This window comes from Dama dama, chromosome 1 (assembly GCF_033118175.1).
Source record: "Dama dama isolate Ldn47 chromosome 1, ASM3311817v1, whole genome shotgun sequence".
NCBI classification, from domain to species: domain Eukaryota; kingdom Metazoa; phylum Chordata; class Mammalia; order Artiodactyla; family Cervidae; genus Dama; species Dama dama.
In genome coordinates, this window is record NC_083681.1 from 17,668,294 (window position 1) to 17,683,910 (window position 15,617).

At 36.5% G+C, this 15,617-nt stretch overlaps 1 protein-coding gene across 1 annotated transcript; it reads right to left on the reverse strand.

The window, feature by feature from the left end:
• Positions 1 to 556: 556 nt before the first annotated feature.
• LOC133043893 (small ribosomal subunit protein eS27-like) lies at positions 557 to 1,001 on the reverse strand. Its single transcript, XM_061125328.1, has one exon. It carries the CDS (start codon positions 995 to 997, stop codon positions 716 to 718), a length of 282 nt encoding a protein of 93 aa, XP_060981311.1. The 5' UTR covers positions 998 to 1,001; the 3' UTR covers positions 557 to 715.
• Positions 1,002 to 15,617: the final 14,616 nt, after the last annotated feature.

Sequence of the window (15,617 nt, forward strand, 5' to 3'; positions counted from 1 at the left end):
TGCCAAAGAATACTCAAACTACCGCAAGATTGCTCTCATCTCACACGCTAGTAAAGTTAGATGCTTAGATTGTTTCAATAAATGTCCGTGAATAATGCTGCAAAGACATTAGATTTTTGTTTCCTAAGTAAAATGAGAGGAGGTTTCTATAGGAGCATCTAGAGATGGGCATGGTAGGGAGGCCAGAGTGGAATCTATTTCTTTGCTTGATCCCATGGTCAGATTCCACAGTGAGAAAGCTCCAGGCAGATGCAACAAAACCTCTTTTATCAAAGATATCTGTGAAACATGGGGATAAAAGCTGTATTTCATCCAGATGGGCAGTATTAGTTCCTATCTGTAGAGATATTAGTGAACATAGATGTGAACATCTTGAGGGCCTAAGTATTACTAGAGTCAGTTGGGGCAACAGATGCCAGAATTTTCAATAATAATTTATTGATGTGCAGACAGGTGGTTGAATCCTGGAAACAATTAAGCATAAATTAGATGTTTCCCTAATTCTACTTTGCTGTTATCTGTAAGATATGCCTCTTTTTTTTTTTTTTTGCCCATAATCAAAACTTTATTGAAAAACTGACACCAAAAGAGGAGACTGCTGCTGTATACTTTACAAAATTAAATATAATTACATTATCTTGGTAGATTAACTGGAATTAATGAACTGATAAGGCTTTCTGCAATAGAACACAAATTCAAGAAGTTGTGTGGATCATTAGTGTTGCTTACTTCTAAATGAACAGTCTTCTGTGAGTCTGGCTTTTCCTCCTGTTGGCTGGAACAGCACTGTTGAACAGCCTACACAAAGCACTACTGTCTGAGCGTGGTTGAAAACTGTGGTAATCTTGTAGCAACCTGGACATTTTACATCCATGAAGTAAGAATTTGGACTTTGAACCAGCCGTTTCTTTTTATGTTTTTTCTTTTTCTCCTCCAAGGAAGGATGCAGTAACTCTCTAGCTAAAGGCATGTTGATCCTTTCACAATCCCAGCCCATGCAGATCTCTCAATATGCCTCTTAAAAACAACTCTTTTGCAGGGATTAGGGAGGGGCATAGTAACACCTCTCTAATATTTGTCCACATCAATTTTATGGATCTCCTTGGTAGCTCATACAGTAAAGAATCTGCCTACAATGCAGGAGATCTGGGTTCCATTCCTGGGTCAGGAAGATGCCCTGAAGAAGGGAATGGCTACTCGCTCCAGTATTCCTGCCTAGAAAATTCCATGGACAGAGAAGCCTGGTGGGCTATAGTCCATGGGATCACAAAGAGTTGGACATGACTGAGTGAATAACATTTAATACATCAATGTTAAGAAGCATTCTGATTCCAGAAATTTTTAAATGTGGGGAGAATATTTCTTAGAACCAAAGAAATAATGTATATAATATGGTGCATATTATAATATGGTATACCAAATACAATGGCATGCTTCACTAATATCAACTCAACTGTATTATCTTTCAGCAAAAACTTGGGAGTCAGACTTCTGGGTTTGTATCCTGACTCTTCAACATTGTAAATTAAGTCTTTATTTAGGTTCTCTGCTCCTCACTTTCTTTCTTAAACTAAGATAATAATTATTAAATGCATTTCATAAGAGATAATTTTGTAAAGTACTTAACTTACTGAATGGCACAAATAAGGGCTTTAGGATGTTATGGTTTATAATAAGAAATATATATTTGTGTTTTTTTCACATTTCTGTCACAGAACTCCTAACACCCTTGGAATTTCCTAAATGAAAGAATCAATAAAGATGTCTCTTTTATGTTAATGAGATGACATTGGGGCCCCACCAAAAGATGAGGGTATTTGCCTGGAGAACAAATTCTGTGATTCAGTTCAGTTCATTTCAGTTGCTCAGTCGTGTCCAACTCTTTGTGATCCCATGTACTGGAACGTGCCAGACTTCCCTGTCCATCACCAACTCCAGGTGCTTACTCAAACTCATGTCCATCAAGTTGGTGATGCCATCCAACCATCTCATCCTCTACCATCCCCTTCTCCTCCTGCCTTCAATCTTTCCCAGCATCAGGGTATTTTCAAATGGGCCGGTTCTTTGCATCAGGTGGCCAAAGTATCAGAGTTTCAGCTTTAGCATCAGTCCATCCAATGAATATTCAGGACTGATTTCCTTTAGGATTGACTGATTGGATCTCCTTGCAGTCCAAGGGACTCTCAAGAGTCTTCTCCAACACCACAGTTCAAAAGCATCAATTCTTTGGCACTCAGCTTTCTTTAGAGTCCAACTCTCACATCCATACATGACTACTGGAAAAACCATAGCTTTGACTAGATGGACTTTTGTTGGCAAATTAAGGTCTCTGCTTTTTAATATGCTGTCCAGTTTGGTCATAGCTTTTCTTCCAAAGAGCTAACATCTTTGAATTTCATGGCTACAGTCACCATCCGCAGTGACTTTGGAGCCCAAAACAATAAAGTCTGTCACTGTTTCCCTTGTTTCCCCATCTCTTTACCATGAAGTGATGGTACTGGATGCCATGATTTTAGTTTTCTGAATGTTGAGTTTTAAGCCATCTTTTTCACTCTCCTCTTTCATTTTCATCAAGAGGCTCTTTAGTTCTTCACTTTCTGCCATAAGGGTGGTGTCATCTGCATATCTGATGTTATTGATATTTCTCCCGGCAATCTTGTTTCCAGCTTGTGCTTCATCCAGTCCAGCATTTCTCATGCTGTACTCTGCATATAAGTTAAGTAAGAAGGGTGACAATATACAGCCTTGATGTACTCCTTTTCTGATGTGGAACAAGTCTGTTGTTCCCAGGTCAAATTCTAACTGTTGCTTCCTGACCTGCATACAGATTTCTCAAGAGAAAGGTCAGGTGGCCTGGTATTCCTATCTGTTGAAGAATTTTCCACAACTTGTGGTGATCCACACAGTCAAAGGGTTTGGCATGGTCAATAAAGCAGAAGTAGATGTTTTTCTGGAACTCTCATGCTTTTTTGATGTTCCAATGGATGTTGGTAATTTGATCTCTTCTTCTTCTGCCTTTTCTAAATCCAACATTAACATCTGGAAGTTCGCGGTTCATGTACTGTTGAAGCCTGGCTTGGAGAATTTTGAGCATTACTTTGCTAGCGTGTGATTTGAGTGCAATTGTGTGGTAATTTGAATATTGTTTGGCATTGTCTTTCTTTGTGATTGGAATGAAAACTAATCTTTTCCAGTCCTGTGGCCTCTGCTGCATTTTCCAAATTTGCTGGCATATTGAGTGAAGCACTTTCACAGAATCATCTTTTAGGATTTGAAATAGCTCAACTGGAATTCCTTCATGTCCTCTAGCTTTGGGAATGGATGGGAATTTTCAGTACCATCCCTCTGATCTTGGGGGAGGTGAAAGGGAGTTGGAGATTGAATTAGTTGCCAATGGACAAGGATTTCATCAATCATCCTAAGTAATGAGGCCTTGGTAAAACCCCAAAAGGACAGTGTTTGGAAAACCTCCAGGTTGGAAGTGCTGAGATGGTGAAGTGCCTGGAAAAAGCATGGAAGCTCTGTGCCTTGCCCTGTGTATAGCTTTCATCTGACTGTTTCTGAGTTATATCTTGTTGTAATAAGTTGGTAATCTGGTAAGGAAAATATTGCTATGGGTTCTGTGAGTTGCTCTAGCAAATTAATTGAACCAGAGGAAGGGGTCATGGGGACTTCTTATTTATAGCAGCAATTTGGGCATGTGACTGCCGTCTGAATTTAGCCTTGTAGTCTTGAATCCGTGACCTGTAGAATGTGATACTGCCTCTGGGTAGAAAGTGTCAGAACTGAGCTGAATTCTGAGACACTCTCTTAGTAGCCTAGAATTGTTTGTTTTTGATGTGGTGGGAATTGGGTCCAAGAATCAAAAAGAGGTTCAATAATGTAGTTATTATTATTTTGCTTTTGTGCAGTTGAAAAGTAAAATTTTCCTAAATACCAAATCACAGTTTAAAAGGAATAGTAACAATTTGGAAAAAGATATCCAAACCGTGGAAGGATCAATTAAACAAACCATACAGTTAATTGCAATTTAAAAGGAATAGTAACAATTTGGAAAAAGATATCCAAACTGTGGAAGGATCAATTAAACAAACCATACAGTTAATTGCAAAAGTAAAAAAGTGGGAATAATTTGCTGTGAACATAGCAGGAAGCAGATTGATAAAGAAAAAAGGTATAATTATTAGCTAGAAAAGTCGAGTGCTGTCAAATATATATAATAGGGAATAGACTTACTGTGTGAAAACCTAGATTTTTAGAACATAATCATTGTCATGCATTGATGACCAAAAATTTTTAAATGTGCAATGCTTTCTGCTTTCATATTCAGACCAAATTCTGTTGACCCAGATCTGCTCACCATTCTTTTGTCTTTTGTTTTGACCACACATACTGCTTCTCAGTGCTCTTGCTCATTTTCAGCTTTGATCTGCATGGAAAGAACAATAGTGAGATTTCCTGAGATCAGTGCCTTAAAAATCAGTCAAAAGGTTAGTATGATTTGGTTCCTTGGTTATTTTAGTGGTTTTTGAAAAGCTTTTCTTTGGGGCCTTTTATATAGTGATGGTTTGGGAAGAACCTGGGGAAGAAAATTGAATGGTGGTGGAGGCAGGTTTAGTTTTTGTTCTATTAATTTCCATCAGTCTTTAGTACTACAAGCCCATTATCTTTAGAAAGAAATGAATAAAAATTGTTGATGGAACCTCACATAAAAGGACTGTTTTTCACTAAGTCTTATCAGTTTGACTTCATGCTTGTATAAGCGACAGTGAAAGAACAACGTCTAGAGCTCAAAGTATGAGTATCTTGATGCCAAGATTACTGGTGTATTCAATATGCCCCTCAAAGTAGTAGTTTCACTTGTGATTGACTATGAACACTGAATCTTATCCTTCAAATGCAAATCATGGACCTCGCAGACTGCATCAATGTTCTGTGCCAGAGCTCTTAACTAGTCTGTTTGCTTAATAAGACTGACTCAAATGTCGCATTAATAATGTGCTCCATGTGAACTGACAGAGGAGTATCTAGTTTCTTAATAGTCGTGTGTCACTGTTTGCCTAGTAAGTTGGTATGCAGGCATTGCTTTCTTGGGAAGGGAACAGGTGCAAGTTTGAGGGCCTTCCAGAAAAAAAAAGACAAGCACAAAAGAAGCTTTACCAACCTCATTACTGGGACTGGGAAGCTTCATTGTAATTTGCTACACAGCTCCTGTGTTTTCTATCAAGTCATAGGCAAGTAGCTAAATCAATCTATCATTGATGTTTGCTCCACTGTTGATCTGTCACATCTCAAGAGCATGAGGATGTTGTAAAATGGACAAGGAGCTGAGGGTAATTTTGTACGTGCCAAATGGGAAGGTGTGATATGGTCTCACTTGACTTTGGCAGAACTAAATTAGAATATTGTTGTGCTGCAAAACTCATTAATGTATAAAATTAATTACATGACATCAGCTTATGGTTTGCTATAGTCAGAGATTTGTCTTCATTTGCATTTTTGAGAACCTCTTTTTTGGATACATACTCAGGAGTGGAATGGCTGGATCATATGGTAGTTCTACTTTTAGTTTTTTAAGGAACCACTATACTGTTTTCCAGACTGCTCCACCAATTTATATTCCAAGCAACAGTGTAGGAGGTTTTTTTTTTTTTCCCCTCCACACCCTCTCCAGCATTTATTAATTGTAGGTGTTTTGATGATGGCTATTCTGACTGGTGTGAGGTGACATCTCATGGTGCTTTTTGCATTTCTCTGGTATGAGCAATGTTGAGCATCTTTTCATGTGCCTGTTAGCCATCTATATGGTTTCTTTAGAAAATGTCTAGTCAGGTCTTTTGCCCCCAGCTTAATTGGGTTGCTTATTTAATATTGAATTGCATGAGTTATTTGAATATTTTGAATAGTAACCCCTTATTGGTTGCATTGCTTGCAAATATTTTCTCCCATTCTATAGGTCATCTATTTGTTTTGTTGATGGTTGCCTTTGTGATGTAATTTCTTTTAATTTTAAATGTCTCATTTGTTTATTTTTGCTTTTATTTATTTTTCCCTAGCAGACCAATCTGAAAATGTGTTGCTAGAGTTTATGTCAAAGAGTGTTCTGCCTACGTTCTCTTCTAGGATTTTTATGGTGTCGTGTCTTAAATTTTGGTCTTTAAACCATTTTCACTTTAGTATTGTATATTGTTTGAGGAAAAGTTCCAATTTTATTGTTTCACAAGTAGCTGTCCAGCATTCCCTGTACCTTTTCTTGAAGAGACTGTCTTTTATCCATTATAAAGTCTTCCCCCTTTATAGATTGACCATAGATGTCTGGATTTATTTCTGGGCTCTCTATTTCTGTTCCATTCATTTATGTTCTGATGTTCTGTTTTTTTCTGTGTGTGCTAATACCACCCTATTTTGATTACCATAGTTTGGGATTATAGTCCTAAAGTCTGGAAGATTATAATTCCAGCTTTATTCTTTTCCCCCAGAATTGCTTTAGCAATTTGAGATTTTGTATAAATTTCAGAATTATCTGTTTTAGTTCTATGAAAATTCTTCTGGGTATCTTGAGAGAAATTGCGTTAAGTCTGTAGATCTCTTTGGGTAGTTTGCTTATTTTAATAATATTGATTCTTCCAATCTAATCAAAAGAGCATGGGATATTTTTTTCATTTATTTGAATCATCTTCAGTTTTGTTTATCAATGTTTTATAGTTTTTGGTAAATAGGTCTTTCATCTCCTTGGTTAATTTTATTCCTAGCTGTTTTTTAAATGGTATTTTTTTTTTTACTTTCCTTTCTGATGTTTGATTATTAATATGTAGAAGCAAAACAGATTTTTTATATTAACCTTGCATCCTGCAAACTTGGCGAATTCATGTATTAGTTCTAATAGTTTTAGGGTGGAGATTTTAAGGTTCTCTATATAGTGTATCCTGTCATCTGCAAATAGTGACCATCTTATCTCTTCCTTTCAATGTGGATAGCTTCTTTTTCTTGTGTGATTACTGTTGCTAGGACTTCCAATACTATGCTAAATAGAAGCAATGAGAGTGGGCATCTTTGTCTTGTTCCTAATTTTAGTGAGAAGGGGTTCAGCTTTTAGTATTATAGTGTCAGTGAGTTTGTTGTAAAAGACCTTTACTATGGTGAATTATGTTCCCTCTATACCCACTTTGATGAAAGTTTTTATCATAAATGGATGTTGAATTTTGTTAAATGCCTTTTCTTCATCTATTGAGATAATCGTATAGTTTTTGTCTTTCCTTTTGTTAATGTGGTGTATTATATTGATTTATTTGCATAAATTGAAGCATCCTTGTGACCTTGGAATAAATTCAATTTGATGATGGTTTGTGATCCTTTGTATGCATTGTTGGATTCAGTTTGCTAATATTTTGTTGATAATTTTAATCTATATTCATCAAATATATTGGCCATAATTTTCTTTTTTCTTTTTGTAGTGTTTTCATCTGATTTTGATGTCAAGATAATAGTGTTCCCTGCTTTTTAACTTCTTGAAATAGCTTGAGGATAGGTATATATTTTTCTATGTATGCTTGGAAGAGTTCCTCTGTAAAGCCTTCTGGTCCTGAACTTTTGTTTGCAGGGAGGTTTTTAAATTACAGATTGTTTTACTTCTAACAGATCAATCTGTTTAGATTATCTGCTCCTTCTTGACTCAGTCTTAGCAGACTGCAAGTTTGTAGAAATTAGTCCATTTCTTACAGGTTACCCAACTTGTTGGGCATTTTTTTTTTTTTTTTTTTTTGTATATTGGTGGTATTGGTTGTTAGTTCTCCTCCTTCATTTCTTATTTTGTTCATTTGGGCCATCTCTCATTTTTTCTCAGTGAGTCTGGCCAGAGGTTTGTCAATTTTATCTTTTCAAAAAAATAATTTTGGGTTTCATTGATCTTTTCTATTTTTTGAAATCTCTACTTTGTTCATTTCCTCTCTGATCTTTATTATTTCCTTCCTTCTGCTGACTTTAGGCTTTGTTTCCTTCTAATTCTTTTAGATGATCAGTTAGGTTATATGAGTTTTTCTTGTTTCTAGAGTAACACATGTATTGCTATGAACTTCTATCTTAGAACTGCTTTTACTACATCTCATAGATTTTATAAACTAATGCTTTCATTGATTTTTTCTGAGATGTTTTCTGATTTCATCACTGAGCCAATGACTTTTTTAGTGTCATGTTGTCTAGTCTCCATATATTTTTTTAAATCTTTCTTCTTTCTGTAGTTGATTTTTGTTTCATACAGTTGTGGTCTGGAACAATACTTGGTATATTTTCTATCTTCTTAAATTGTTGAAGCTTGTTTTGTGAGCTAGATTTGGTCTATCCTGGAGAACATTCCATGTTCACTTGAAAAGAATGTGTATTCTGCTTTTTATGGATGTGGTTAGTGTCTTGTAGATATCAATTAAGTCTAACTGGTCTATTGTGTAATTGGCATTTGTGACTCTATTGTATGTGTTTGATTTGTGGTTTCCATGTTGTTCATGCATGTTGATCTATAATGATACTTAGGAAAGACACCCTTGAGGATTACACCCAGCATTAAATTAATGATGTCATAAGCAGATCTGTTAAGAGGTCTGGAGAGCCCTCTTTTCCTGAGTAGTGTGCATATATGATACTGGGGCAGCTGATATTCTCATAGATGAGGATGACACAAATAAATTTGACACTATCAGCAATGACTCTTTTGTGCAACAAGCTTTTAGAAATAAAAGTAAAAAGTCCTGGACTCAAATCTGCTAGAAGTGGTGATTGAAGGGTGCATTAAGAAATATTCTTTAGGACCCACTTTGGCTGGAAGTGATCCCCCTTGGTATACTTTAAACTACTGTGTTCAGAGACTGAAGGAGGAGGCTATGAATGAAAAGTGCCATCTTTGCAGGGCATGTAGATGAAATGTCACAAATGCCTTAAATAGTACAGATGAGAAACAAGATCTTTAAAATGGCTCTTTCCAGTTACAAACATGTCATTTTAACCCTTCTGTTAAATGGGATGGGCATTCCCATTAATGTAGTAATTGATAAAGTCCAGCAACTGGGTAATTTAGTAACATGGAATTGTGAAAGAAAAGGAAGACAGGGAATGCAACAAAAGCAATTAACAGAGTATCTAGAAAAGATATGTTTCTGGCTCTCCTTAAAGAAAGAGTCCCTAAAGAAAAAAAGTGACAGAATATGTGCTAAAGAATTATGAAATATGAATTGTAAGTGAGGGTTAGATGTAAGAAAGGCGTCTCAGGATACTGTTATGGATAAAAAAGAAAAAGAAGGAAACAGGTGACCAAGAAGAAATAGTTCATTTACTAATGAAGATGGAGAAAATGAATCTAAAGACTCAGATTTGTTCCCCAATCCCATTTATCCTTGGAAGGATTTAAAGAAAAATGAAAAGAAAGAATGACTTGAGGGTCAAGATCTGATAGACTCTTGGACTAGAAAAGATAGGTAGCATCATGTAAAAGTAATAATGTTTTTTAGAAAATGGCTCAGAAATGACTGTGGGGCATTAAAAAACACCAAGGCAGAGGCCTCTTTAATCTATGAAATCCAAGGAATTTTTAAAATATTTAATGGGAGGGTAATTGCTTTACAACATTCTGTTAGTTTCCGTCCTACATAAACATGAATCACCCACAGGCCTACATATGTCTCCTCCCTCTTGAAACTTTCTCTCAACTCCCACACCATCCCACCCCTCTAGGGTTTCACAGAGCACAGGGTTTGAGCTCCCTGGATCTTACAGCAAATTCCCACTGGCTGTCTATTTTACATATCGTAATATTTATGTTTCAATGTTACTTTTTAAATTCGTACCTCCCTCTCCTTCCCCCATTGGGTCCAAATGTCTGTTCTCTATGATTGCATCTCCATTGCTGCTCTGCAAACAGGTTCATCAGTAGAATCTTTATAGATTTCATATATATGTGTTATCATACAATATCTGTTTTTCTCTTTCTGACTTATTCACTCTAGATAATAGGCTCTAGGTTCACCCACCTCATTAGAATTGACTCAAATTTATTGCTTTTTATTCCATTGATGTTTGTACCACTTCTTTATCCATTCATCCATTTATCCAAACAGTACTGCAGTGAAAATTGGGGTATGTGCATATTTTTCAATTATGGCTTCCTCAGGGTGTATACACAGTAGTGGAATTGTTGGGTAATATAGTAGTGTGATTACTAGTTGTTTGTTTCTTTAGGGAATCTCCATACTGTTCTCCATAGTGGCTGTATCCACTTTTATTCCCATCAACTATGAAAGAGGTTTCCCTTTTCTCCACACCCTTTCCAAGCTTGTACATTGTATTACTTGTACATTTTTTGATGATAGCCATTTTGAGTGGTGTGAAGTGATACTTCATTGTAGTTCTGATTTGCATTTCTCCTTATGATTATACAGTGGAAGTGAGAAAAAGATTTAAGGGACTAGATCTGATAGACAGAGTGCCTGATGAATTATGGAGGAGATTCTTGACATTGTACAGGAGACAGGGATCAATACCATCCCCAAGAAAAAGAAATGCAAAAAAGCAAAATGGCTGTCTGAGGTGGCCTTACAAATAGCTATGAAAAGAAGACAAGTGAAAAGCAAAGGAGAAAAGGAAAGATATACCCATTTGAATGCAGAGTCCAAAGAATAGCAAGGGGAGATAAGAAAGCCTGCCTCAGCGATCAATACAAAGAAATAGAAGAAAACAATAGAACAGGAAAGACTAGAGATCTCTTCAAGAAAATTAGAGATACCAAGGGAACATTTCATGCAAAGATGGGCTCAATAAAGGACAGAAATGGTATGGACCTAACAGAAGCAGACGATATTAAGGAAAGGTGGCAAGACTACACAGAAGAACTATAGAAAAAAGATCTTCATGACCCAGATAATCACGATGGTGTGGTCACTCACCTAGAGTCAGACATCCTGGAATGTGGAGCCAAGTGGGCCTTAGAAAGCATCACTACAAACAAAGCTAGTGGAGGTGATGGAATTCCAGTTGAGCTATTTCAAATCCTAAAAGATGATGCTGTGAAAGTGCTGTACTCAATATGCCAGCAAATGTGGAAAACTCAGCAGTGGCCACAGGACTGGAAAAGGTCAGTTTTCATTCCAATCCCAAAGAAAGGCCATCTCAAAGAATGCTCAAACTACTGCACAATTGCACTCATCTCACATGCTAGTAAAGTAATGCTCAAAATTCTCCAGGCCAGGCTTCAGCAATACGTGAACTGTGAACTTCCAGATGCTCAAGCTGGCTTTAGAAAAGGCAGAGGAATCAGAGATCAAACTGCCAACATCTGCTGGATCATCAAAAAAGCAAGAGAGTTCCAGAAAAACATCTATTTCTGCTTTATTGACTATGCCAAATCCTTTGACTGTGTGGATCACAATAAACTGTGCAAAATTCTGAAAGAGATAGGAATATCAGACCAGCTGACCTGCCTCTTGAGAAAACTATGCAGGTCAGGAAACAACAGTTGGAATTGGACACGGAACAACAGACTGGTTCCAAATAGGGAAAGGAGTATGTCAAGGCTGTATATTGTCACCATGCTTATTTAAATTATATGCAGAGTACATCATGAGAAACGCTGGGCTGGAAGAAGCACAAGCTGGAATCAAGATTGCCGGGAGAAATATCAATAGCCTGAGATATGCAGATGACACGACCCTTATGGCAGAAAGTGAAGAAAAACTAAACAACCTCTTGATGAAGTGAAAGAGGAGAGTTAAAAAGTTAGCTTAAAGCTCAACATTCAGAAAACTAAGATCATGGCATCTGGTCCCATCACTTCATGGGAAATAGATGGGCAAACAGTGGAAACAGTGGCAGACTTTATTTTTCTGGGCTACAAAATCACTGGAGATGGTGATCGCAGCCATGAAATTAAAAGACGCTTACTCCTTGGAAGGAAAGTTATGACCAACCTAGATAGTATATTAAAAAGCAGAGACATTACTTTGCCAACAAATGTCCATCTAGTCAAGGCTGTGGTTTTTCCAGTAGTCCTGTGTGGATGTGACAGTTGGACTATGAGGAAAGCTGAGCACAGAACAATTGATGCTTTTGAACTGTGGTGTTGGAGAAGACTCTTGAGAGTCCCCTGGACTGCAAGGAGATCCAACCAATCCATCCTAAAGGAAATCAGTCCTGGGTGTTCATTGGAAGGACTGATGATGAAGCTGAAACTCCAATACTTTGGCCACCTCATGTGAAGAGTTGACTCATTGGAAAAGACCCTGATGCTTGGAGGGATTGGGGGAAGGAGGAGAAGGGGACGACAGAGGATGAGATGGTTGGATGGCATCACCGACTCAATGGACATGAGTTTGAGTAGACTCAGTGAGTTGGTGATGGACAGGGAGGCCAGGGATGCTGAGGTTCATGGGGTCACAAAGAGTCGGATATGACTGAGAGACGGAACTGAACTGAACTGAATAATGAGAGATGGTGAACTTCTTTTCAGGTGTTTATTGTATGTGTGTGTGTGTGTGTGTGTGTGTTAGCTGCTCTATTGTGTCTGACTCTTTGTGACCTTATATACTGTAGCCTGCCAGGTTCCTCTGTCCATGGATTTCGCCAGCAAGTATACTGGAGTGGGTTGCCATTTCCTTCTCCAGTGAATCTTCCACACCCACGTCTCCTGCATTCCAGGCAGATTCTTTACCATCTGAGTATGTCTTCTTTGGAAAAATGTATGTTTGAGTCTTCAGTCCATTTTTTTTATTTGGTTGTTTGTTTTTCTGATATTGAGCTGCATCAGCTGCTTGTATATTTTGGAGCTTAGTCTTTGTCAGCTGTTTCATTTACTATTATATTCTCCCATTCTGAGCATTGTCTTTTCACCTTGCTTTTTGCTGTGCAAAAGCTTTTAAATTTAATTAGGTCTCACTTGTTTATTTTTGTTTTTATTTCCATTATTCTAGAAGGTGGATCATAAAGTATCCTACTGTGATTTATGTCAAGGGGTGTTCTATGTTTTCCTCTATGAGTTTTATAGTTTCTGGCCTTGCATGTAAACCTTTAACCCATTTTGAGTTTACTTTTGTGTATGGTGTTAGTGGGTGTTCTAGGTTCATTAATTTACATGTAGCTGTCCAATTTTCCCAGAAATACGTATTGAAGAGGCTGTTTTTCTCTCCATTGTATATTCTTTCCTTCTCTGTCAACGTCAAGGTGCTCTTGGTTGCATGGCCTTATCTCTGGGCTTTCTATCTTGTTCCATTGGCCTATATTTCTGTTTCTGTGCCAGCACCATACTGTATTGATGACTGTAGCTTTGTAGTATAGTATGAAGACAGGAAGACTGATTCCTCTCACTCTTTTTTTCCCTCCCCTCAAGATTGATTTGTCTATTCAGAATCTCTTGTGTTTCCATACATATTTTGAAATTTTTTGCTCTAACTCTGTGAAAAGCACTACTGATAGTTTGATAGGGATTGGTTGAACCTGTAGAATGATTTGGGTAGTATAATCATTTCACAACATTGATTTTTAAAATGATTTTTCCAATCCGAGAAATGGTATATCTCTCCATCTCTTTGGGTCACCTTTGATTTCTTTCAAAAATGTCTTATACTTTTCTGCATACAGGTCTTTTGTTTATTTATTTAGGTCTATTCCTAGGTATTTTTTTCTTTCTGTTGCAATGGCAGATGAGATTATTTCTTTTAATTTCTCTTTCTGATTTTTTATTTTTAGTGTATCAGAATGCAAGGGATTTCTGTGTGTTAATACTATACCCTGTGACTTTGCTATATTTAATGATTAACTGGTAATTTTCTATCTATAGCATCATGTTGTCTACAGACAATGAGAATTTTACTTCTTTTCCACTCTAGATTTCTTTTATTTCCATTTCTTTTCTGATTGTTGTGGATAAGACTTCCAAAACTATGTTGAATAATAGTGACAAGAGTGGGCACACTTGTCTTTTTCCTGATCTTACAGGAAATGCTTTCAGTTTTTCACCATTGAAAATGTTTACTGTGGGTTTGTTGTGTATGGCCTTTACTACATTGTGGTATGATCCTTCTATGTCTACTACCTGGAGAATTTTTATCACAAATGGATGTTGAATTTTATCAAAAGCCTTCTCTGCATCTATTGAGATGATCATATGATTTTTATATTTCAATTTTTAATATGGTGTATCACATTGATTGATTTTTATATATTGAAGTATCCTTGCATTCCTGGGATAAAGCCCACTTGATCATGGTATACAATCATTTTAATATGTTGTTGCTTCTGTTTGCTACAATTTTATTGAGGATTGTTGAATCTGTGTTCATCATGATATTGGCCTGTAATTTTCTTTTTTCTTGGCATTTTTGTCTGGTTTTGTTATCAGGATGGTGGTAACCTCATAAATGAGATTGGGAGTTTTTCTTCCTCTGCAATTTTCTGGAAGAGTTTGAGCAGTATAGATGCTAGCTCTTCTCTATACTTTTGGCAAAATTCACCTTTGAAGCCATCTGACCCTGGGATTTTGCTGTTTTTGGAGGTTCTTTTTTATTACAGTTTTGATTTCTGTGGTTGGAATTGGTCTGTTCATACTTTCTATCTCTTCCTGGTGCAGTTTTGGAAGGTTGTACTCCTAAGAATTTGTCCATTTCTTCCATGTTGTCCTTTTTATTGGCATATAGTTGCTCATAGTATTCTCTTATGAACTTTTGTATTGTCAGCTGTAACTTCTCCTTTTTCTTTTCTAATTTTATTGATTTGAATTTTCTCCTGCCCCCCCTGCTTTTTTGATGTTTCTGATAGTTTGTTAATTTTATCTTTTCAAAGAGCCATATTTTAGCTCTACTGATATTTGCTATTGTCTTCTATATTTCTTTTTCATTTGTTTCTACTCTGGTCTTTAATATTTATTTATTTCTACTAACTTTGGGATTTTTGTTCTACTTTTCCAGTTCTTTTAGGTTAAGGTTGGATTTTTTATTAGATATTTTTCTTGTCTCTAGATGTAAGTTCGTATTGTTACAAACTTCCCTCTTAGCACTGCTTTAGTGCACCCCATAGGTTTCCAGTTGTCATATTTTCCTTCTCATTATTATCTAGTTATAGTTTGATTTTCCTTTTGGTTTCTTCAGTGATCTGTTGTTTATTCAGTATCATATTGTTCAGCCTCCATGTGTTTGTGGTTTTATAGTTTTTTCCCCTATAGTTGACACCTAATTTTATAGCATAGTCATCAGAAAAGATGCTTGAAGTGATTTCAGATTTTTTAAAATTGACAAGGCTTGTTTTCTGACCCAAGATGTGATCTGACCTGGAGAATGTTCCATGTGCACTTAAGAAAAAAGTGAAGGCTACTGCTTTTGGATGAAATGTCCTGTAGCTTTCAATTAGATCCAATTGGCCCAGTGTATCATTTAAAGCTTGTGTTTCCTTATTAATTTTCTGTCTGAATGATCTTTCCATTAGTGTGAATGGGGTAGTAAAGTCTCCCATTATTATTGTGTTACTCTTGATTTCCTCTATAATAGTTGTTAGTATTTGCCTTATGTATTGAAGTGCTCCTATTTTGGGTGCATATATATTTATAATTGCATTTATTATAATGGGTGCATATATATTCTTCTTGGACT